This window comes from Apteryx mantelli, chromosome 6 (genome assembly GCF_036417845.1).
Source record: "Apteryx mantelli isolate bAptMan1 chromosome 6, bAptMan1.hap1, whole genome shotgun sequence".
NCBI classification, from domain to species: Eukaryota; Metazoa; Chordata; class Aves; order Apterygiformes; family Apterygidae; genus Apteryx; species Apteryx mantelli.
The window spans coordinates 26,063,410-26,088,656 of record NC_089983.1 but is presented as its reverse complement, the minus strand read 5'-3'; the positions used below and the strand labels follow the sequence as shown (position 1 = coordinate 26,088,656).

The window sequence follows — 25,247 nt, the reverse complement described above, 5'->3', positions numbered from 1 at the left end:
CCCAAGATAATACAAAGGCCCAACCGGGTCGGTCTTGGCATGGGACACTCAGGTGTTCAGGGTTTGTCACCCAAAAACATTGATTAGCAATTTTGATATGTGCTGGGGAACTGCTCAAAGTAGCTAGATATGTTCCAGCACAGCTTTTAAGGGTCTGCTTGGGAGAGCCCAAAATGGCCATAAAGTAATGTAACTGATACAGCCCTCACAGAGCAAGTAATAATGGGATGAGGGGAGAGAAGAAATGGTGAAGAACAACTATTTAATACTACCAACCTGAAGGCAAAAGGAGTCTTATCTCTCAAATGATATTTCACAACTACAGCTCAGCAAAAGGCTCTTTTCAACCCTTTCCAGTCTCTGCTGTCTAAGAACATACTTGTGCAGGTCTGGAAGAAGTCAGCCTTGCAGTTGAAGCAGCACTGTTCTGTTACGTCAGGAACTTTAGTATTAATACCAGTTCCCAAAATAGACTGTGACACAACAGAAAATACCAACTCTGAGAGACTTTTGTCCATGTGTGCTGAAAAATTTGTTAGTCTATAAAATACATGAGATTCATATCCCTCTCCAACCCCCATTGCCCAGTCCATCTTCAACAAGTGTGAAATGATACATCCTTAGCCTTAAGTTTGCTGGTCCCAGCATCTCCTTTGTTTCAAGGGCCACAAAGCTTTGGGCAGCTGTTTTGAAAGTTAGAAGAATACAGTGTACGTCCCTGACTGCAGCATGCATACCAGTGAGCTGGGATGCCTCATGCACTACCTAGATGGCAAGTCATGCTGTCTCAGTGCTGACACAGATATACTTCCCATTCAGAAAGCAGATCCTTTTTTCTGGTGCACAAGGCAGAGTGAATTGGGAATCCTCTTACGGCTCCCCTGTGGTCCTGCACACCCACAGTGAAGGCAGGACTTATCTGTATTACTACACTTTGCAGGTGGCAATTCAACATTGCTGAGATTTTTAATTTTCACCAATAATTAGAAGGATGGGTGGAAAGAGAAGACTCACTTTATAAAACCTAGCATTAAGAAAAAAAAACAAGATTTAAGATGAAATTTGCATTTCCTAAGAGCCCTCCTTGTGTCTGGGCACCTGAGGGAGACCTTAACTTGACTGTACGCTCAAATGCAAGAGTGAAGCTAAGTATAACGTCATGTTTAAACAGGAGTTCACTGTGCTGTTCAAAGGTGCTTGGAGACATTCTTAATCCAAGCAGGTAATTTATTGGTGTTGTATGAAGGTTTTAAGTAATCTGTCATTTACTTTTTTGCACTGAACCTGTAAGGTCCTTCTTACCAGCATCTCGACTGGCAGTAGATCTGAGCTTTGGCATTCCTGCTTGAAAAAGGCCTCCAAGGCCAGGTGGTCCACCTCCACCGAAGCTGCTGCCACCACCACCGCCACCACCAAAGCCCCCGCTGCCGCCGCTGCCACCGCCGCCTCCTCCAAAGCCACCACCACCTCCACCAGGTCCTTTGGGTTCTGTTGGAAGAAAAATCCCCCAAGTTATGCAGAGAGATGAGGCTGATCCAGCGAAGTCCTCTCTTGCATTAGAGCAGCTCTTGTAACTGGGGAAAAATGGACAAACTTTCAAAACACACAAGCCCTTCTTCAAGTTGGACCACCTCTGCTACCATCAACACCACTATTACACTGTGGAAGAGGTGGTGCAATAAACATAGTTACTGTGTTTTATTAAGCCATTGCTCTCCTTTAGTCTGCTGTGGATTGGAAGGTGGAAAAATGGCCACTTTGGACAGTTTGGAACTAAAACGTGTGGGACCTCTGAGAACATCGTGTTGTCTTTGTTAACATCTCTGTAATTGTTTTCCATTTCTTTATACCTTTGGTCTCTTATCCTTCCCCTCCATTTCTCCATAAGCAAACTGAGAGACTAAGCAATTTCAGGGGAAATGAGGAAGGAAGGAGGAAGACCAAGGTGTTCTTCCTCTTGTAGGTGTCTCTAGTGTTCACTTCTGGGAATGCACCGATCTCTGTCACTACTGACGTAGTTGCAACACATCTTATTTACATCTACTTATTTACACAAAGCCTAGTGGGGAAAGAGATTTCATTTCTGATTACTTTCCTGCAGGTCCAGAAATGCAGTGACAGGATCATTAGCAGCTAATTGTTCCAATAGGAAGAAATTATTATTTCAGCCCCTCTCTTCCTCTCCCATTTTTCCTCTAATGCCATCATTTCTGCTGTGACAACACTGAGACACTTGAAGTAAAATGAAAGTGTTTCCACAATTATAAATTATAAATGCATGGAAGGGACCTATTTAGAGCACCACTGCCAAATGAACAGGGCCACAGGTTGGGATATCTGTGGAGATCAGGTCCCAGATGATGGTCTGCATGGCTGTGGATCAATTGCTTAATTTCTTGGCATCTTGATTTCCACACCTTTGGGTGGATAAAAATTTCACTGTCTCTAAACTAAAACCTGTACATGAAAAGCACTTCTAACAATCCCACCTAGAAAAAAAATGAGGAAGGCTGTGTTCATGGAGGAACGTTTAGCATCATCCTTCTCTTAAGCAGGTTAGCTCAGTTCAGCTCTGACTCACATAGGGTGTGAACCTCTGGAAAATGTTGCTGCTATGGTTTAGTCTTTCATCATGATTTACTAATTCATGTAAACAAGATAGACCACATCATTTTAATCTTACTGTTTAGACCTCCTTTAATCACCTCAATGCTTTTTCTCCAGCTCAGTAGAATACCTAGAATGTACTGTGCTTTCAGAGATAATGCTCAAATATTTAAAACTAGGTATACAGCTGACTGCAGGAATGTATCTGTTTTAATATTTCTATTCTTCTTTGGTCACATTCCTTCTGGCGTTTCCTTCTTTCCTCAACACCTTCCCGTCACAGTCCAGCTTCTAATTGCATAGGCAGACCTGGACTGAGTTGTGTTACATTTGCTAATCTGTCTGAAGAAATGTCTTTGCTCCCTGGACAGTAAGTGCTGTGCTACCGACATTGCATGCCTTTCTTTCTCGCTCCTCTCATGTTTCTGTCCTATCTTCCCAACACTTTTGGCACACGGGCTTTGCCAGTCTCCTCTCAGGGTCTGCCAAGATGCACTGTGAGATGCGGCAGCAGTTCAGCTGGGTGGAGACCTTTTCTCCATTCAGGTAAGGTGAGTTGCTGCGTTGTGCCAAAGCACCGTCTGGCAGGCTGAGCAGCAAGGTTTGGTCAAGAAGATAACTCTGGTGAGTCACTCCAGGAGTGGCAAAACCATGTGTGCAGCAGGGTGATACCCAGGTGGAGCTGTGGCTCACAGCTTTGGCTCTGGTTTTGCATTAAGTGGTACTGGATTCATTAATAAACCAACGCTGTCATACCCAGGGTACCTTTACTTTTATGCTGTTTGTGCAAAAGTGGAGGTTTAAAATTCCACTTTATTCTCTGTGCTGTTCTCAGTGCCGAAGGGGTTTTCTGTGCGCTTGACCTGCTGCACCTTTTCAGCAGAGCTCCCCGTAGGGTTATTTAAGCAATTGAGAAAATCAACTACTTTACAAGAGTCAGCAAACAAATTAACACTCACATTTCATAAGCATCAATTGATTTCTCAGCTGACTTAATCTGTGATGAACAGAACTCATTTTTATTTATGCTAATTTTTGACATTTTATTTTACCTGCTTCTCTCGTGGAGCTTCATCTGCTGATACATAAAATAGTTTTCTGCACTCAAATATATAGCACCATTCAAGTATAGCGAAACTCAGACATACAGAAGTATACTTACTGTCTAGAATTGGAGCACTTCTGTCATTAGTAACAGTCTTCTTTAGCTTTTTTCCTTTGGTAATATCAGATAACAGAGCATTCCGCCCAGCTTGCTCTGACCTGCTTAAGGATGGCTTTTCAGTATTTGCCTGCAAAATAAAATTACAAATGGGGAGGTAAAATAAACCTCAATTTCTAGTTACAAAGTTCTGATCAAATACGGTAGTTACCTGAGACCTCAATTTCTATTTTAACAGCACTAAACTAGGTAGCGTGCCACATCTGGTTTTGTGGATGATGTTATAGGTAGCTGGACTTGTGACTGACTCTAGGCCCAAAACACTACTGCTAGCCCAACCCAGAGAATTCCCTGGAAACAAAATGCTTTTATTTGAATTCATATTTTTTCCACTCTACATTTAGAGTCTCAGTTACTTTTAGATACTCAGATACTTCTTGAAAGTTGCAGTGAAACTCCTAATACACAAATCCTGTATAAATCAGAATAAAAATGAAGTTTTAGTTACTATTTTAATTTTGATAGAAATACCTTAAAAATGTCAATCACCAGTGTTAACAGTAAAAGCATGAACCCAATTGCATCTGCTTGTACTTCATGAATTGCAACTGAATTGTGATTTTTCATCACATTACAATCTGGAAAGTGTAACAAGTATGGAAAAATAAACAGAGAAAATAATGGTACAAGAATGTAAATTAAGAAGTTTAAATTTCTGCAAACATTTAGAAAGTACTGGAAGAGAAGAACTATGACTTATAAAGTTTGAGGTTTGTTTCAGTGGTCTTCCCTTTTTACTTCATGTTTTGGTGACTACAGATTTTCAAGAAAGACCCAAAAAGTATATATACATACATAGACATATGCACACATACACATATGTATATATGATTATTTGTTCTAGGAAATGGAAATGGTGGTTCCTGGAAAGCTTTCAAACATATCAGATCAGTGTTATGGAAAATTCCTGACAGGTGGTGGATGTTGCCATGAAAAGACTAAGCACAAAGTTTCTGCTTGTGGTGGGAAATCGGGGACTAGCCAGGGTCACAGGCCAGCAGATCTAGCAACCAGCTAGGCTAACGAATTAAAATATTTGAGTACTTTATGACAGCATTTCAAGAGTCCTCCTATTTCTTGTTAGAATAGCCACAGCCTATCGGAGGGCAAATGCAACTCAGGGTATGGCTGTGCTTCAGCTCAAGCGAATTTAATTCAGGTCAGGTGCAGTCTCCCCCGCCACATTGTGCCAGCAGTGGATCCTGTACCCTCACACTAAGGGCTGGTTCAGGGAGCTCTGCTGGCTGAAAACTATCCTCACCCGGAGTAGAAAGCAGGGTTCATTTTGGGCCAGCTCAGGTTCTCCAAACCAGCTCACTGCTGGGTCATATAAGTGCCAGAGCTAGAGCAAGGGAGAAGGTGGGAGCACAGGCTGGAGCAAGGGAAGAGCAAGACTTCAATTGCTCTGGCCTAGACAAGCTGCTGAGGACCAACAACACTCAGTTGAGGACCCCTACACTAAACCAAACTGCTGGTGCGGGAGGAAGAGGAGGGTGGAAAGCTGGTGTGGCTAGTTATATCCTCATGGGCACTGGAAGGGAGTGGGAGCAATGATCCCTCTTGTAGGATCAGTCATCAGCGATCAACAGAATGTAGGAGATCAACCTCCAAATACCTAATATTTGGTGTATACCTAACATAAAGGCATATCCTTGTCCACATCCTTTGCTTTGGCACGTCTCTTTCAGTATGACAAGAAGCACTAGAAGACAGCATATACTGAGCATTTCCCTCCTGTAAAACTTACCAAGGCCAGGGTTGGGGGCGGCGGGGGAGCCGGAGGGGGAGGCACCGGCATGGTGGGTGGCTGAGCTCCTCCTGACCTTGCCAAGAAACCTGCACAACAAAACGCAGAAACACACAAGACCAGCGATTAACAAATGTGTCACCTTTGGGAATACTTTCTACTCAGCCATGAGCCATCCCTGTAGCGGACAGATTTATCAGCTACATTTTCTAAGTCTAGTTTGTGAAAAGCACCCGCTACCCACTGTACAGAAACAGCTGCATCCTTAAACAGGGGCGCCCTGCGTGACCTCCCTGGCCATACAAACGCACATGTAATTTAGCACACACACACAATTCATGCACACTTTGCTATGGCAATGCACAATAATGGAATACAGTCATGTGCAACAATAAATAACAAAATTAAACTCCATTTAATCCAACAATCTTGTCCACGGGTAAGTACTGCAGGATAATCCCATTGCTAAATCATCAGCCCTTACTTCAGGAAGGCATCATCTCGTTGAGATCTTTCACGTTCTTACTCAGAAACCGACACAGTCCTTTTAAAGCCACTTAATTGCTGCAGGACAACACACACGCCTACTGCCACGGCCAGGGTGGAAGAGCAGACGTCTAGGAAAGGCCCACGCGCCTCCCCTTCTGCCTCCTTGCTCTAAAGCAGCACCTCTGATGGCCCCTTGCTCCCTGCCGGGCGCAGCAACCGCAGGCAGGGCTGCAGGCAGGGCCGCAGGCAGGGCCGCAGGCGGTGCCCGAGAGCAGCGCAGGGGACCTGCGCGCGGCGCCCAGCGAGGATCCCCGACTCCCAGCCGCAGGCAAGTGGAAGCAAAAACCAAACCGAGATCACCATAACAAAGCAAGCACTTTCTGGAAAAATACTGCTTGTTTGTTTAACACACCCCTTTGGCCTACATGCTTTTTCTCTTGCCCTTTCACATGAGTAAGCTTTAGTAGCAGTGATTAGCCATCGTTTATATCACGTTTGCACACGAGAGGTAAAAGCAGTGGGAATGGGAATAAGGACAATTCTCCAGACAACTGCACTGATAGCGATGTCCCAGCATGGTTAATTACAGGAATACACATCTCATACTTTCCTAGATCACTTCATTTTTCATAACGCCAAGGAGAGCTGTAATAAAACAGCATCTGTCAAATCAACTTCATGCTAGGTACAGTGAGAGACTTACTTAAGAGACTAAATAAATATTAGAAAAACAAAATGGAATTGTCAGTTACCATTTCAAGTGAGTCACCACCTAGAGAGCCTGTAATGCCTCTGAGATGATCCAAGGTACATAAATGTGCTAGAAAAAATGGTTAGAAATACATGTTTCTCCCATCAGATGCTCATGCTTTAAAAGAAACAGAATACGGCTCTCCTAGGCACTTATAAACCCAAATAAAATATTGCTGAGCTGCCTTCCTGAGAAGACAGCTTTTCTGAAATGAGACTTTACATGAATTTTGTCTAAAATCTTTTGAGAAAAAAGGGCTGGGAAAGGGAATGAACAGCATCACCTCTAACTCTAGCTGACCATCTTGAAAAGAAAATGGAGTTGAAAGGGGCTGGAGGCACTGCCGCTGCCTCTAGTGTCTGCAGGTTTCATTGGGCTCTGCTGTAGAAACTGTTTCTCTTTCCTGTTGCTGAGAAAGAGCAAGCGGAGCAAAGGGGAAGCTGCCTGGCTGATGGACGGACAGACGGACTGACTGACTTACCCAGGGGAAACTGTGCGAAAGCAAGTCTGCACAGTGCTGTGCACACACACGCACACACTCCTTCAAACAGACAGAAAGTTTCTCATCATTCCTACTCACGAGTTACTTCTAATATTAAAACATATCCAGGGAAGCACAAGTTTCAAATTCATGGGATCTGCTTGAATTTTGTTAATTATATATCATTTTTCTAACTCTCAGGCTTTACATAAAACTCAGCACAAAGCCCTATCCTTTCCCAGTCCTCTTATACTGAATTCAATATTTAAAATCTGAAGTCTATTAAAAGCACGAAGACTAACGCTGCTTTGTTCTTCAACTTCCTGTTTAAAAAAATAGTCAACAGGAAAATTATTTCTTACTGCAGACCACAACCATCCTGTTTCTTAACACAGTCTTTTCACAGCTGCAGTTGTCTCTAGCGTAACTGTGCCATTAGGCTACTTCACCAGGCTTTTAACTCCTTCAGCCGATTAAAATGAGAAAGAGAAATTCTGCTCTCCACCACGCTTTGATAAGAGGCCAGGGCGGCCTGGATAAGGCACCGTGAGTCCCTGTGCCGGGGGCAGCTTCCTGAGCAGGGAGAGTAAGGTCAGCTTCGCACTCAGGCTCCGAGACGAATTCCCTGGGGCAGCTCAAACCTGAGCGCAGCAAGTCAACTGACCTGTGCAGAGCTTTCTCTAAAAAGCAGTGCTTTTGCAAATGATGCTACTCGTTTACCTCTCTGTCACTTGAACTGTCACTTTTTTACACGCCTGTGCTATTCTATTCTGCTTTCTTTCCTTTTAACTAAGCTGTTTTAGATCTGCTTCTTTGGGGATTGGTGGGGACAGAGGGGAAGCACGGAAACGCTCGGAAGCCTGCAGTGTCCCGGGGGAAGCCGCTACCCGCGGACACATCCCGTGCTCCAGAGCCTCCTGCGCACCTTCCTTGCGGGGAGAGGGAGGCGCGAGGTGCAGCCTGCTCGCCCATCCCTTCTCACCGAGGGGCGACAGCCTCTGCCGCCGCTGACGTATCTGCAGGGACCCACCGTACGCTAGCTGTTACCTCCTCTGAGGCTTTCTTGAGCGGGCAGGAAACGAGGTACACAGCTGTATGTTTGCGAGCCCAGCGTTTAGCTAGTGCCGAACAAGCCCTGTAACCCCTAGCACACAGTCGCAAGGGGGTTCGGGAAATGACATTTTGCAAGCATAGGGCAAGGTTCTGCAACGGGCCAAACTTAGGCACAATTGGCTTTTAGTCTAATGTAAGCATTCGGCATAGCTGTTTACACTTTATGTTCATGCTTTGATAATTTTTGGTGATATATTCCTATATAAGATCTGCTAAAATGGATATGGTAATTTAGAGTAATTTGAGGGGAACTAAATAAACTCGATGTGGCATATAAATACAGAGTATTAAGTGGTTCTGAAACCTCCAGTGAGCCTTTAGAGGACTATATTTTGTCACCCAATAAATGTATTTTACATTCCTGCCTCCGTGTTTAGAGATGAAGTACATACAGCCAAACTACTTAGCTTAGCCAGAAGTATACCTGAATCAGCTGAAAGGACAACTTTCCAATACATAAGTATGAAATACGATTCCTATATCTCTGTGTTGTATTCTAGAGCATATATTTCCCTTAGGAGCCATCAGAAAAAAGATTATATGGCAGTAGTCGGAAACCTGCATGCCCACACATATAAGTAAAATGCATGCACTTACAGAGTCAGTAAGACACTGATTTTTCAAATTTTAGCTTAAAACATAAGTTATGACATTGTTTCATTCTTACTTTTGTCTCTCCCTGACTCAGCCCCTGCTGAGAAACTTAAATAGAAACTCTGCAGCAAGAAATAGGCCTCTGTCTTCAAAGCTCTAACTCACCCTTGCTGTTTGGCTGTTAGATTTTGTACAATCTATTTCTTTGTCTGCCTTTATGTAAGCAAAAAAATGGCACATTCTTGATTATAAATTTGATCACTATAAGCCTGGAGGATGACTAATAATAAAGTAGCGAGCACACAGAGCGAGGGAGAGGCATGCCTGCGCAGTGCAGCACCTCTGGCGCTGCAGGGGCAAAGCACCCGGGGCGGCAGGACTGCACCTCAGCCCTGCAGCTGCGTTGCTCATCACTAAGTCACGGGATCTCTCTTCCATGTAGAACATGGAGATGTCCTAAGAAGTTTAGCTGTAGCTCCGCAGTTAGAGGAAAGCTTTGGTTATTGTCCTATACTTTAGCAATGGACTCGAGTTTCTCATAGTGTATTATTTGCTCTTGATCAGTGGGAAAGATCTCATTTTAAGAAATGGACATGATGTTCAATTACTACCAGCTGATACTATAAACGATCTGAAATAGTAACTGATCCACACAGTAATAAATTCTACTTACTGACTTGGTTAACTACCAAGTTGCTTAGAACATTCAGTGCTGTGGAGCATTGAAAAAGACAACTAATTCCCCCCCCAAAAAAGAAGAGGAGCTAAAGGAGTATCAGTACTTTGAAATCCAGTATGCATTTTCTTGCCTGCATTCTAGGCAGTGGTGTAAATTATCGCTACTTTCAAAAAGCTAATATAGAATCATTATATTTAATGAAGCTTGGTTCTGCAGGAGAAAGGATTAATGTAACTGACACACACGTGTACACCAAAATCGAGGACTCCGAGCTCCAAACACAAAGGTCTGTATCATCCAAAATAGAGAAGGATTTCCACAGCTGGCCACAGCAGTAGCAGCTGCTTTGCCCCTGCGCGGCGGGCACCAGCGAGAGCATGCCCAAGCCTGTTTCCTGCTGAGGGTCAGTCTCTGTCAGCACTAACTTTGCTATTAGTGGGCACGCACCACCACAGAGGCCTCAAGAGCAGTCTGCAATACGTCATGTTAAAAAGAAATTCCATTTAAAACACAAAGTATAGGAGAGAGACAATATATGTTGTGCTCTGCAAAAGCCCCTTGCTCTGCAAGACACCCCATGGAGGGTAATAAGAAAAAGCGGCACCAAACTAAACTCTGGAAATTTCAGATTTACGTTTGGTACCTCAAAAAATCTTTTCAAGAGCACTTTTAATGTATAAATGTTAAAAAGAATGAATGACTCCTATGTGGGATGGATGGTGGGAACAGCTGGACTGCAACTGCACTGTTTGCCTATAGTCAGCCATTTTAAGCTGCTGCTAGCTCCCCCTTAAACACGTTGAGTCAGAGGCAGACAGACAGCTCACTGTGGTTAATCATTTCCTGCATGATTAATTTCCAAGCAAAAAAAGAGGAAGGAACAAACAACAACTGCAGAAAAAAAGAATTGATAGAACTCAAGGGGAAAATGCATGAAGTCACCAATTAAACTGTCGATTGTCCCTCTGTGCATAAGGGCCAAACTTCCAAAACAGTATTGATCTGATTCTTTCAGAAGGTATTGCTTTTTGCTAATGAGAGGAAGGAAAGTTTAAGAAATCCGAATTTGAGGAAATTAGGCTAGGTTACCAAGCAGGTAACTCTCAAAAAAAAAAAAAATCACTAAGTTAAAAAATAAGATAATCGGAAAAACAATTTAAAAACAGAATTGTTTTCCCACAGAAAAATCAGTTTTATGCAGATCAGAATATTGTTTTCATGAATTTTTTGTAATGGAGTACAGAACTATTTTGATTAAAAATATTACTGCAATGTCTTATGAAATTTGTTTGAGTCTCCCTGCTCCCTTTTGCCATTTTCCTTGGCGGGCCTGAGTCCTTAGTAAGGCTACGTGTCCCATGGTACACCACAGTGCCGCCCGTGGGCCACAGAGGATGTCTGTGTTAAGCAAGTTGGTGCAGGAGTGTAGAAAGTTTTGAATGAGAAGCTTTAGAGGATGATGAAGACACAGCTCCCATGCAACACCATGCCAGTAAATCCCACCTGAAAAATATCAGATATTTTCCTTCTCTTTTTATCAAAGCAAAACCAAAGGCTTAATTTCTAAACATACAGAAACCTATAGAAAAGTACAGACAGATGTTTCCAAAACCCTAAAAGATTCAACCAGGACACCAAAGCAAACCCAGAGCAGCAGGCAGCTCCCTGAATACCCTGAAGAGGTATTCCCCTAGACAGCAAAGGAGAACTTTTTGGAGACGCTGTGGACTTGGTCCTTCACACACATAGTAATACAAAGCCTCTGCCAGGTGCTAAAGTAGCCCAATACAAGATCTAGCTGAGATGCGGGAGGGCGGCTCTACAACCACCAAAGCAGAATGGGGGTAAACCTCCCAAAGCCTGGGAGCTCAGAGGGGAAGAGTGGTACCAAAAACATTACCCTCAGCATTTTTGGGGCTGTTAACATCAGTGACTGGCCTTTTTAGGCATGGCTTCTGGCTGAAACCGCACTCCTTTTGGTGCAAGGATTACAAGACTGCGTTGTCTGAAAAAGGCCATCACAAGGATGCAAGGACATAAATTTTTTACCCTGTCCAGAGGAAGCTGTGGCAGCACTAACATCACACACTCAAAACCACTCACAGAGAACTGGACAGTCAAAAGAGAGACCAAGAGAGAAGTTATTTTGGATGCATGAGACCCAGGGAAATTCTGGAGAGATGATGACACTAGAGAGAGGAAGTCGATTTTATTTGGGGCTTTTCTACATTTTTTCAAAGAAACTCTCAGTGGTACCTGAAATGAGTGCTATGAGTATGACTTTCCATCCAGAGTGAAGAATGCCCCCTTCTACGCAAAATGCCGGGGCAGAGCGAGTGGCCTGTCTCAGCAGTGCTGGGGAGCTCCTGCACCGAACATCTCCCCCCATCCCTCTGTTCTTTGGGGTAGAGCTTCCTCCTTCTTTCTATGGGCATTAAAATGCTGTAGGAGGACCCACAGATGATGTACTTCATTCACAGGTACCTGTATAAAGCAGGTGAGGTCTTTGTACGCTTTGGAGGCCCCACACCAGGACTTAGCGTGATGTGGATGGCATGGCTGGGTAGCACAGGGAAGATCTGACCTGGGGAGCTGTACTCCTACGAAACCCGTGCTGACCCAGCTGGAAGTCATCACACACTTCTGCCATGGTCAGAGGCCAGAGCAGAGGAAAGGGGAAAGCAAGAGTCTAGAGATCTTTAACAGGAGTGCTCAGGGGATTTTGGGGGGAGAGCAGATGTCAAGCTGCTACTACAGTAAGCATTTCTGCAGCCCTATTTAGGCTGCACAGAGACTCTCCCATCCTCCCAGAGCTCCTCGGGTGACCCAGTGCCGAGCGGCCCAGGGCAACGCAACGCCCCGTGAGGCAGCACCGACTGTAGCTGCACGCTGGGAAATTCCTCAGGGACTCCGGGGCCCCTAAATGCTTTTGATCTACTTCTCACCATCACAGGAAAGCCGTTAACAAAGCACATGTCCCCGGCGGTGTCAGTGATAAGAGAACTATCAGACCACTGAGCCAGTACATAAGTGGGAAGCGCAAAAAGCAGTAACAGCTAGCAGCACTCTTGGTCTACTGCAAAGTGCGTCCAGCAAGCCAGATCTGTCAGAGGCAACCAGTGAAATGCAGTCGTACTGCATCTGTGGAAAATTACAGCTAGGAAATAGGCCACTGTGGTGTCAGAATGTTGTTTTAATCCAAGTATTTAAAAAAGTTTCTTCCTTCTCAGTGACAGATTTTTCAAGATACGTAGAGGATCATAGGCAATTGCTAGCTTTGGAGGATTGCCCCTACTCACCAATATAGTCACTATTTTGGGAGAGAAAAAAAAAAAAGGTTTTGGTCATTGTGAGCATTTGGACATTGACTTGAGAAAAACAGATAATTTAAGAGTAAATACACTAGGCAGAAAGTCTCTCTCTGACACAGCGACAGTCGATATTTCTCCCATCCAGTTCATGTTCCTGTAGTTTCTCCCAGCCCGTGCTTTCATAGGAGGCGTGCAGAAGCGCTGCCGTAGGCTCAGGTGCCGAGAGGCACCTTACCCCCCTTCACCTCTGCGATCGCAGTGTTTCCCCAGGGAAAGAGGCCTCAGGCCAGTGCAGTGATGTGCGGAGTAAAGCCAGCCCGCACACGAGCCCGGCCTGGAGGGAGTCTCACCGCTGCGCTAAACACACGCGTCCCACTGACGGGGGGATCCCATCCACCTCCAGCTGCGTGCCCAAAGGCAGCTGAGGCACCTGTTTCAGGCCCGATAATGGTGCCCCAGGGTGGGCGCTGTCCAAAACCCTCCGTAAAGAAAAGCCCAACAACAGCTTTGCCTTCTCTCCCAGGCGACAGCGATGCCAAAGGACCGATCTGTTTGCGCCTAAGCTTTTTCTTGAGCCATCCGGAGCACAGCGCTCTGCAATATTTAACCACCTACCATCTAAGGCAGCTTTTAGTCAACCTGAATGTTTGACAGAATGCAAAATATATTATTCTAGGCAAGTTGCCCAGAGTCACAAGCAACAGATTCACCCAGGTGTGCGGTGAGTCTCTGCGCGCAGTCCTAAAGAAAAGCCCCTCGATTTTTAAAGCTCTCCTTGTTAAGGCACCCCAGAGCAGCTGTAGGGACAACGTCTCAGAGCGCCTGTGACCACTGCCCATACCCTGGGAAACAAGCGTCTGACATTCCTCTCCATCTTGTTCCCTTGCCTGATCCTTCTCGTGAACAATTTTTGTACTGCTCTTTGTGCCCAGTCCAAGAGCTCTCTCTGATGGGGCTGCTTTTTCCAATGTCTCATTACTACAGAGCCGATCACTCAGTGTCATGTGGATATCCAGCAGCATGTGCTTTTCTACACCGCTTTCTCCCACAAACTTTTGCAGTCTTAAGCTCCACGAGTTGCCGGTAGGGTAAATGGGCCAATTTAGAAATTAAAATTCTCTCAGAATTGCCTCCAGCTTCATTCAGCCCTATATCAGAAGAAACCACTGCATTAAGTTATTCACCTAAAGAACAGGACTTTTTGCACCAGTGCCAAACTTGTCAACACGTCCACACCATGCAGTGCCACTCAGCTTTCTGACCGGACAGGCTAATTCGTGGAGTGAAGGTGATAGACATAACACCACACATATATAAATAGGTAGGTAGCAGCAGGAAAGGATATTTCTCTCACATGTCATTCCTGGTGAATGAGAGCCAAAAGAGCATGGACTGGCCCTTGGATCCCCAAGTTCATTAACGTGAAAATAACGTAATGGTCACATTAACTTCCCTGCCTTTTGGCTTTCTGGTTGAGTAGAGGAGCTATATGTATATGTATTTTTTGGATGCTATTGCTTTATGTATCATGAAAGAAATTTTGTCATTTGAAACAAACTGACAGACATCTGGTGGATTTTTCTCCTCTCCCTTAGGTGTAACACCTAAGTGGTAACAGGCCAAAAGGTATCAGGAGTTAGGAATTAACCTGAACGTTTTTAGAAGGCTAGAGCTGTTGCAACATTCAGCCAGTGCGGCAAGAAATTGCAGGAACCAAACTTGGTGAAAGAGCCCGGGATTTTGCTGGTGGACCTCTGCTGACCGCAGTTCCCCACCGTGGTGCCATGGGTCCCTTCACCGTGGTGGCGATATGAAGAGGGGCTTCTCTCCCCTGCAAATCTGAGGCTGGGCTGGGAAGAGCCTGCTTGGGGTTACAGGTTGTGTAGTGGAAGCTCTGTGACCCCCCGCACTGCATCCTCACAGACGCCCAGGACACCAAATTAATAACACTGTGACCTGCATAACTCCGTTCCTGAAACTGTCTTCATTCATCTTTCTCTTCTGAACAACAGGAAGACAGGGAGCCTCAGCAAGAAAGGATTTTACTATAATGAAGTCATATAGAAGATCAAGGATCTCACACTATGTCAGATTATTCTGCTTCTCAGTAGGCATAAATTCAGAATCAACCACTTAGAGGCTTTTTTTAACATAAAGCCTCTTCTTCATCACAATCAACTCAGTCTTACTAAATCTGCAGTGAACTATGACTGGTCTAATAAAGCAAGCATCTATAAAATAATATTAAAATAGTGACTAACCCTGAATGGAAATCTCTGAGGAATAAAAAGGCCAAACATTTGGAATGAATTTAAAACATTGTTTTCCAATCGCTATCTCTTGTAAATATTACAATATTCTTATAAAATTGCAGAAAAACTACAGCATACAGAAGAGATCTGTTCAAATTTCACATCAAAAGCCCAAACAAAAAGTTAAGTGACGGGCAATCAGCAGCGAAGGAGCAACTGTATCAGCAAGAGCGCATTAGAGTTTTTACAGCCCAGGTGTCAGCATGAATTAGAAAGTAACTTGAATACCTGTCATTAGAGCAGCAATCAAACACTGATCTGTCCAGAGTGTGGGAAAAACAAAACAAAGCACAACCCCAGATCTGCATAATGTTCAACCAAAGACAGTTCAGAAAAACAAATACCACCTCAGAGCCAGATTACCATCAATAAAAGCCTCTGTTCAGTGTGGCAAGCCCCATAAATCAGTTCTGTGAGGAACAGGCAACCATGTTTGGTAGAGTTTTTAATTAAAAGAAATTTTCCTTTCCAAAAGTTAATTTTGTGTGATTTGAGCTGCAAAGTGCTGAGACTCCAAACTTCCACTAAAATGGGTAGAGATGTAGAGTTTAATTTTACTCTCATTAGAGTTCGTAGAAAGGCTCAGGCCAGTTTTCAAGGGAGCTGGAGGAGACCCATTGGACCTTATGACTTTGCAGAAAGTGTTTGAACTGTTTGAGATGATTGGACTTAAGAACCTCATGAAGAGTATCCCCAGAGAAGTCCCTAGATAGCCTCCAGGGTGCAGGGCTTTGCAGCGTAGGTAGGGATTAGTTATTAAACCAGATCATTCGTGCAGCAAAGAATCATGCCTGCGCGTAAGCGATGCGCTAGAGGATCTCAGCGGTTGGCAGCCAGGGCTGGCGCTGGTTCCCACCACGCTGCCTGGTGGACGCGTAAGGCTGGTGGAGCAGGGACCATGGCCACAACCTGCACAGAGATGCCCTTCCTGGTGCTCACCACTGCTGGCATCCTGCTCGGGGACAGCAAACTGCAAAATGTGCTGCCACCTGCCTCAAAGGCCCGAGACCTCCTGAAAAACTCCCCACGACTTTCCCCCTGCGCCCCGCTCACGGACCACAAATTGAATAGAAAGCCACAGGCCGGACCTTACAGACTGGCTAGATACCAAATGCGGACACATTCTGCATAAAACTTGTGTTCCTTGGGTCCACAAACCTTCTTCGACTTCAGATGTAAAAAGCTATAAAATGGCATTTGATCTGCCATTTAAATGCTTATTTCAATAATATGGCTATGGAAATTTTAAGGTCTTTGTAGACTCTGATGGGCTTTATAAAACAATTTTCTTTCATAATTCACATTCCCAAAAGAATTAATTCAAGTTTTCAAATAAAGCAAAGTTAAAATGGAAAAATTTCAGCTCATTGAGGTGTAAATGAATATACACAAAATACACTATTCACTTTCTATACTTAAAGTTTTGTTTCTTTATTTACTTTGAATGGTGTTTTAACATAGATCCTCTTTTGAGAATAGCTACAAAATGAAACTCTCATACGTAATTTATGTAGTAACTAGCTTACAGTTATTAAAATGAACATCAGTTTTAAAGCTTGAAAACCCTGAAGCATGTGTAGTCAGGCAATGTACCCTGGGCATCTGCACATGCAGGGAGTGGGACGGCAAAGCGCCCATTTGCACAAGCAATCAGAGCCACTCTGAACGTCCCTTCTTGCCTGCTTGGAAGAGGGCCTCTGCCCTCTGAGGCTTGGCCTGCCATGCATTTTGTATTAAGGCTCAGGAAGCTTTTAGGTGGGTTGCTACAGTTTCCATAATTATCTTTGAAGGTTCTCAGCAATATAAACACACATCTGTGGAAAGAGATTTTAAAATCAGGATGGAGATGAAAAAGGGGAGGGGAAAAGTGGAGGCAAAACAATCTGAAATAAACAGAGTTGGCTTTGGCAAACAACCCCCCTTCCAAACCCAGCACTTCAGTCTCCTCTTCTTAATGCTGAAGTTTCCCTTAGCTCACTCAAAACCACTCAGATACTGTGGCTAAATGGTAATCTTCTTTTCAGAAGGGACTACAAAACTTTGAAAAATCTATCCAAAGCAATCCCAAAATCCCAAACTGAAGGGGAATTAAGGACAAAAGATTCATTTTAACCTTTTACATCCCAACTTATATATTTTTCTTTGAAACAGGTTCATTTAAAAACAACAACAAAAGGCAACAGTGTTGAAATGCACAGTGTAGAAGCACACTATTTCATGTGCGAATTTACATGATCACCTAATATCCTGGCAGTATTGGCAAATGATATGTTGTTCTAAGCCATATAAAAACAAGTTCAAAATGATATGTTCCTGCACCATCAGATTACTTGCCTGGTAGGAATCCAGCAAGAAGCTTCTCCTGCAACTTGTTTCACAGAAATTAATAGAGGAAGCAATATGCTTTGCTATCAGAAAACCCTGTAAAGTTTACCAAACCAGACCAAATATCTTTTTCTCTATTTTAAATATGTAGATTTGATTTTATATCATACATGCATTAACTCTGTTAATCCACTGCCTTAGTTAATACAGCAAGAACAGCTTAATTTTAAAAGTCTTTTTTTTTTTTTTTAAGTGTAAGTAAAATCATATCAGCTATGCTTAGTGGATAGGAACTGCTATAGTTTCACTCCAGAGCTATGAAGGCTTGTACCAGCTGGAGATACAGTTCAAATGGAGTAATTTGAATATGCATGATAAATTATGAGGACTGCCAGTTCAGACTTCAGGGCAAAAGCTGACTGCCAGCCAGGAGGTGAAGAGTTCTTGCTTCCTGGTGCAACACTGAACAACTGAAGGCATCATACGCCTTGTTCTGGGTTGGCCAAGACTTGCCCACCTCCGAGACTGGCTACTGGAGCAAAGGGAATGCTACAAAATGGAAATACATATAGAAACCCTGCAGAAGATCTCCCATTCTGCACTTGCTGGTCTGAGGAACAGGAGCTCCAGCGTGAACCAAGGGTTTGGTGCGCCCTGCAGCAGGGCACCCATCCGGCGCGAGGCTGAGGGAAGGTGGAGGAGCAAAGGCAGGAGGGTGCTGGAGACACCCTCACTATCTGGGCAGCACAGAGAGGAGCACCAGGCCAGCCTCGTGAATCCAAGCCACAGGAGGGACGTGGAACTGGTGGATTTGTGTTTATGGAGATCCCCAAGCAAGGAGCTTGGAGTCCCGCTGGCTGCTATTTCCAAATATCATTCAGAGCAGGAGCGGTGGAAGGACAGACCTGAAATTCTGCCTCCTCTGTTTGGATTTAGTCTGGTTCTTTGTGAAGCAGTACAAGTTTAACCCACAGTGCACTGAATACCTCTGTGTGTGTAATAGGAGAGATCTCAGCCTTCAGCATCTGAGGTTGCGTGTGTGAAAGTCACCACAATACTCATGTACTGTTCCTATCACCGACAATTTCCATTTGGTCCAATCTGGAAAACATCCTGAGTAATACGAGGATTTTTTCTGTTAAATATTTCCAGTGCTGCCTTTTGGCAAGAAAAAATGTCAAAAGTCACTGGGAAAAGAAAGGTACAGCTAAGAGATGTTTCAGTTATTTTCTAAATAAGCTGCCAAAATGCAAAGAGTAAAATCCAGTCAATACTAATATTCTTCATATTTATACCACTATAAGCTAGAGTAGTGACCAACCTCAATTACATTTTGTTTCATTTGCTTCCTCAAATACATCATTCAGAATACATTTTTATATACAGCTACAACAAAAATTTAATTCAAAATGGCTTTGTAAGGCTACTTTTTCATATATTTTGGAGTTTGATGTAGTTTTGCAGCAGGACATGATATTTATGGAAACTAGCCCCACGAGGAGAGATAGCATTGAAAGTGGGGGCTTGGTTTTTACAGCTGGCACTTTAACTGAAGGCTCAGATTTGGTATTTGGGGTATGCAGTTTGCACATAAGCACCTCAGAACTCATGGTACACCACTGCAGCAGATAATGCCAATCTAAATAGCCACAGTAAGGGCACACAGTTCAGCTCTCCATATTTAATCTAATGTTTCCATTGTCCAGTTAAGAGCCTTATAATTAAAGCTAGATTCTGAACATTTCATTTATAAAATATGCTTCTCCGCTTATGTTGGCAGTTATCTAACAGATGACAAGGTTCAAGTTCTATTTTCTACCAGTTTGTGGTTCTTTTAAACTCAGAGCAATTCTAAAGTCATATCAAAGAGTCTCTACTAAGCCTGCAAATGTCGACTCCTTGTTCTGTCTAGATTGGCACTAAATGCTGTATTTATGTATGTTAGTATACTACAGGAGTAATAATGTATTTTTGGGGAAAAAAAACTAGAATCAAGTGGGAAACTAATTTTATGTCCTGTCAAAGTTTGAGCGATGAAGAGATTTCTGTCTGAATCAGAAAAAAAAAAAGTTTAAAATCTTGATTTTTTAAAAATTTCATTTCAATTTCAGTAGAATTGAAACTTTAACTTTTTTGTTCTAAGAAATGTAAATTTCAGCAAAGCCTATATTTGCTTTAAGTAGCATTTTAATTTGTTTCAAAAGATAATTTTGAAACTTTCTAATTTTAAAATTCAGGTTGATTTCACCTCTGCCCTCAGGGAAAAAATGGACTTGATAAACTTTGTCTTAAAAAAGCATTTCAATAAATACGCCCTAAAGAACTGTAACTATGATCATTAATTTTGATATCCAAACAAAACTTTTCAAACGTAGGCATCTAAATGCTATTTATGCCTACGCTTTCATAGCTTCACTGCTGCCTCAACATGGCAGGAGCTGAGCTTGCAGAGAGCTTCTTGCTGCCCGCTGACCCCCTGAATTGGGCAGTGATCAAATGATGCACAAGGCGACTTGGTGCCACTAGAGCGGGCGCTGGAAGGACATAGGTGCAGACACGCAAGGCCCCAAAGTCCTGTAAAGGGGCTAGTTTAAGGCATGGCACAAATCAAACCCAAGTCAACCAAAGACAACAAAGTAAAAAAGCCCTTTTCCTTTCCTCCACGGCTCTGATTACAGAGGTCTTTGCTCCAGTTTCCTGCAGAGCTCACTTTGGAAATAACTTTTTACAGCTGCACATGGCAAGTACTTAGCTAGCGAGTGAAGAAGAGAAGCTGGAAAGAATGATTATTAATGGATTCTGCCAAAAAAAGGCAGGGCAAAGTCTTTCATGGATTAACAGCAAGAACTAGCCAATCTTCCTCTAAATAAGGAGGAGGCATATTTTGCATTGGCTTTCTGAGAAAGAAGCCAGAGCAGCTACATTACCTACCACAGCTACCCTGGGCTGTCCCATATGGAATAACACAGCAGAACAATAACACTTCTCATTTGTGAGGCTGGTAAAGTCCATACACGTTAAAAAAGGATTTGCCAAAATCATTGTTAGTTAAAAGCAAGCAATTTCATTCAGCTGTGTCTTATTTCAAATATTTATACCTCCATCTTTTTTCCAGTGAGCTTCAACAATCAAGTGTTTCCTTGGAGAAAGTGCAGTCAAAGGCAATCCATCATGTTGGTGCCTGCCCTGAAGGGCACAGATTTACCAGCAGGGCTCAGAGGACTGTAGTAACATCACATATGAGGTTGTATCTGCCTGACTGTGCTGCTTTCCTCCTCTCTCAGTCAGACCAGGGTGAACATGCTAGAGGGACAACTCAAGTTGTTGCCTGCCTGAGAGGCAGCAGCTCCTACTGACCTCACTGGGACCTGCAAGCCATTGCTCAGAGGGGCAAGGTACCACCGATCAGCTCCTCAGGGACTGGCAATGCCTCCCAGTCTCTGACAAATTTATGTAATCAGTAACAGGCAAGTATCTCACCTTTGTGTCAGGTGGCAGCTCTGAGCCGGTCTGCTCCACCATCCATACAGGAACTCAGTGGGAGCCCAGGAAGCAGCTGATTTTGGAGGTGTTTTGCCTCTGTGCAAGGGAGCAGATCTGGCCAAGCTCCTGTGGTACTCAGAATGCAGCTTTTTGCACAAAAAATAGTAGTCTGGTGCTGTTTAATCTAAAAAAAAGGGATGGTACGGCATACCACTGCCACGAAAAAAGAAAAATACCCACAAAACCAGAAGCAGCCACAGAGGGAAAATGCAAGTATTGAAGAATGCTTTCGAAAACACTTAATTGACAAGTCCTTGTACTCCACATGGCTATTCAAACACATCCTTACTAGTGCCAGTCTGCCAAAAGCTCAAAGAAGTATGCAAGTCAATCACTTCAGACTGCAATGCTCAATGCAGTTGTCCTAAAACAGCAGGTATTTGGGGACAGCAGCTAATTTCCCCTTTATTTTCTTTGCAATAGAAGTGGTTGTTACAGTTGTTAAACTCTAGCTAAAGTTAGCATCGCATCTGCTGAATCCTTTAAAATATGGCTGAAACCTTGACCAAACTGACCAGTTTGGCTAGCGTATGCAGACAAAACCAAGCTGGGCTTATTTTAAATAAGGTTGGAGACTAAGTTTAGCCTATAACTTAGTACTTTGTCACAGTACACAGTATAGTGAACTCATATCTGGTGACTCCCAAATTAGAAGAGCAAAATCTCCTCAAGATATTCAGCAGCAGCATGTTACCTGCCCTCCCTGAAAAGTGAAGTGCTGGATATACGGTACCATGCATCCAAAAGTGTTTATTGCCTTTAAAGTAACTAATCAGCTTTCATCAATAGCCACAGAAATTTAAAGTTACTGTCAACAAAGAGATTGAAATACAGAACAACAGACAATAGGGCTGGCAGAGGCAGATTCTTCCACTTCCTCTAAGCTGCAATCTATTATGTTTTTATCATTCCTGATAGGTGTTTGTCTCTCCTCTTCTTAAAAAGCTACAATGATGGAAATTCTGTAAAACTTCTCAGTCCTCTACTCTTCAATCAGCCTTCATCAGCCTTACAACTAGTGAAGTTTTCCCCAATACCTAATCTAAACCTTCTTTTCTGTAATTTCTTTTGTTATTTTTCATCCTATTTACAACTGATGTGGAGAATAATTTATTGAAAACTTAACATGCCTCTTTGATTTTCTCTTCTTCATGCTAAACAATCACATTTCCTTCAATCTTTCCTCACAGGTCATGTTTGCTAGGCCTCTGGTCATTACTGTTGTTCTTAGGATATTCTGTAATCCCATATCATAATATCTGAAATGGGTCAGTGTGACACAATTCACCAGCTTTTTCTCAATATTGCATTCTATATTCCTTTGCAGCATCTAATTTACTGATCTGAAATAAAATATAAATGCTAATTTAAAAATACCCATATTTTCCCTACATACATGTCCTGCTGCTTCAAACAGATAATCCTTTCTAACTTTCAGTGTCTGAAGAGATGTGTTTGGCTACTAATCACAGGTGTACCATCTTATTTGGTCCTCAAATCTGGAATAATTAGGCAATTATCCTGGCAGCAGTGCAGCACTAATCATCATCCTGACAGTAGTGCAGCCTGCTTGGTAGGAGATGCGGAGCCATAAATGAAGTGAGCTCTTTGCCTAGTGCTAGGATCAGCTCTTTCTTCTCCCGTCTCCCAGGCCTGGGACCCAGATTTCTCCAGCCTATGGTTTCTGATGCCAGTGCACTGCTAAAACTACACCAAAGTATCAGCCCGCACCAAAAAACCCCCTCAAAAAGAGGGGCAGAATAAAGGTGTTTGTGCTCACATCTACAGAGAAGCAAAAATCCCAAGCGCCTCTGCGAGCCGCCCACATCAGCTTCCTACCTGGCTGCTAATCAAAAAGATGCTACAGTCAGGGGTTAAAACACATTAGACTTGCGATATGGAGTAACATTTGATTTACTGGGCTGCACCAGCTCCAGATCAGCATGATCCAGTTATTTACATCAAGTGCTTTTTGATTGAGCCTTTTCTGCAATTAAAAAAGAAATAAACTCACTGTTACCTCCTCTGTTTCTGATTCTCTGTGTGACTCAATGGACCTTTTCATACTACTACTTTGTATTAACACCAAACTCTGAACACTGGGGCCTTCGCTGTGCAGTTTTCAAATATAACAACATTATTTGCTCTAAGTCAGGACAACTATGAATTCACAGCACCTGATCAAATCATATCTTTCTATTGCCTCCTGACCTACCTGTGAAGTCTTAAAACCCTCTACAGTTAGCCCTCTGTTCCTGGAAGGAAAAAACCTGCTGCGTGTGTTAAATGCTTGTGGATCTGGCACAGAATCTGACACAAGCTAAGGCACTTAAATCTGAACTGTAGCACCAGCAAAGCTGTGCCACATCAGAGCACATCAGTAAACTCACTAGCATTGTTATTAAACCTACCCTGGAAAAAGTGACTCCAATATTATCATATTGCAAATAAAGAGACATTTAATAGTAATCATGAGAAGGCTCTGTGCTTTCCGACTTTTGCAGAGAATATCCACACTGGAGACTTGTTTCCCTCTGCTGTTTTCCACACAGTAACTCCTCCCCACTCTCCATTTCCTCCCCCCCACCCCCTCCCCAGCTCTGGGTACCTACCTCTCAACCAGCAGGAGAGATGCCTGGACGGAATACAAGACCTGGCGAGCTCAGCCCAGAATAAATGTGCTCAAGTTAATTATCTTGCAATAACATTTCCCAGGTTGCACATTCCTGCAAGGAAAAAGAAAAGAACTATTATTTGCAAATCCAAAATGTTTGGGGACCCTGCAAGCTGGGCACATATCTATTGTGCCTTTCCCTGTTTAAATAGAAATTTTGCAGGAAAAACTGGCAGCATGTGAAGAGAAGGCTGCCTCCATCAAAAGAGGAATCAGAACAGGAAAATACACTGTCTATGCACTCAGTACCCACAGTGAATGTTAGTACCTGAGGCCAAAGGGCCCAATTTGCTCTCAAACCAATGTAAATTTGAAATAATTCCACTGACTTCAGCATAGCATTGTAAAAGCCAATATAAATGGTGGAATGAAAACAGGAGAGCCTAAAAACACGTGTGGATTGATACTGTGGGAAGACTGAATGGAGTATCTGCTGCTACGGTTGCTTCTCTCAAATGCCATGGTTCATTAAACAGCTTTGTAATAAGGAGGTTTCTATAGTTTAGGCTAGAGAAAAATGCATGCAAAAGCTGAAACAAATCAACTAAACAAAAGCAAAAGCAACCTCCTCTCAACCCCTAGATGCTTTAGCAGCTAATTACAGAAACGATTTGCAGAACTTGCATTCAAGTGTGCGTGTGGGGAAGGGAGGGGGAGGGAATGGCCAGCAAGGCGTGAGAGAGGCATGCTGCAAATGAAGCCCCAGCCAAAGATACCGCTGTCCATTTGACATACAGAGCGATAAACAAAATGGCTTTAAAAATCCAGGCAATTTAAAATAAAGTACAAGAACCGTGACCATGCAGGACTGTGTTTATTTACTCATATTTAGAGATAAAAGATAAATTTCTCACTGGTATGAAACCTTTGCTTAAACTGTGTGGTGAACTGAAACCCACGTGGGGACCCAGCTATTAAGTCTCTGAAGCTGGCCTGTACGGTTCAGGTTTGCATTAGTCAGTGATGCACATTTTCACTTTTGTTTTCCCCCCTTGCAGGGTAGGCCATGCCTGTCCCCTTGCACCAAGCATGCAGCAGATACACAGGCAACAGGACAAGGCAGCCTAGTAGCTTTTGGAGAGCAAAACTCACTAATGATTCAAATGGCATCCTGAATGTTTTGATTTTTCTGTTTATTTGAAGAATCAAGCATATTTCAAAGTTGTTTCCACCTATCTTTGGTGCTATCTCAAACTTTAAGTTGTATGCTAATACTGCCCAAGGGAAAGTAACCAAAATAAATAATAACAGTAAAAAGATCACACAGAAAAATGAAGGTTTCTTCCATAGATATTATCAATAAAGTTGTACTCAAACGCACACACACACGCATGCACACATTCTCCCTTCCTTCTGAACTTCAGTAAAAGAGGTTTTGAGCAAAAAATCTGCACCCATC

At 43.2% G+C, this 25,247-nt stretch overlaps 1 protein-coding gene across 1 annotated transcript in view; it reads right to left on the bottom strand.

Moving 5' to 3' along the window:
• WIPF1 (WAS/WASL interacting protein family member 1) overlaps positions 1–23,880 on the bottom strand; it is a 35,585-nt gene extending 11,705 nt beyond the window's left edge. The window contains exons 1-4 of the mRNA XM_067299031.1: positions 23,787–23,880; positions 5,577–5,665; positions 3,770–3,899; positions 1,303–1,488 (exon numbers count right to left, since the gene is read on the bottom strand). Coding sequence (XP_067155132.1) covers positions 1,303–1,488; positions 3,770–3,899; positions 5,577–5,627 — 367 coding nt within the window. The 5' untranslated portion in view covers positions 5,628–5,665; positions 23,787–23,880. The remainder of the gene's footprint in view (positions 1–1,302; positions 1,489–3,769; positions 3,900–5,576; positions 5,666–23,786) is intronic.
• Between the last annotated feature and the right edge of the window lie 1,367 nt (positions 23,881–25,247).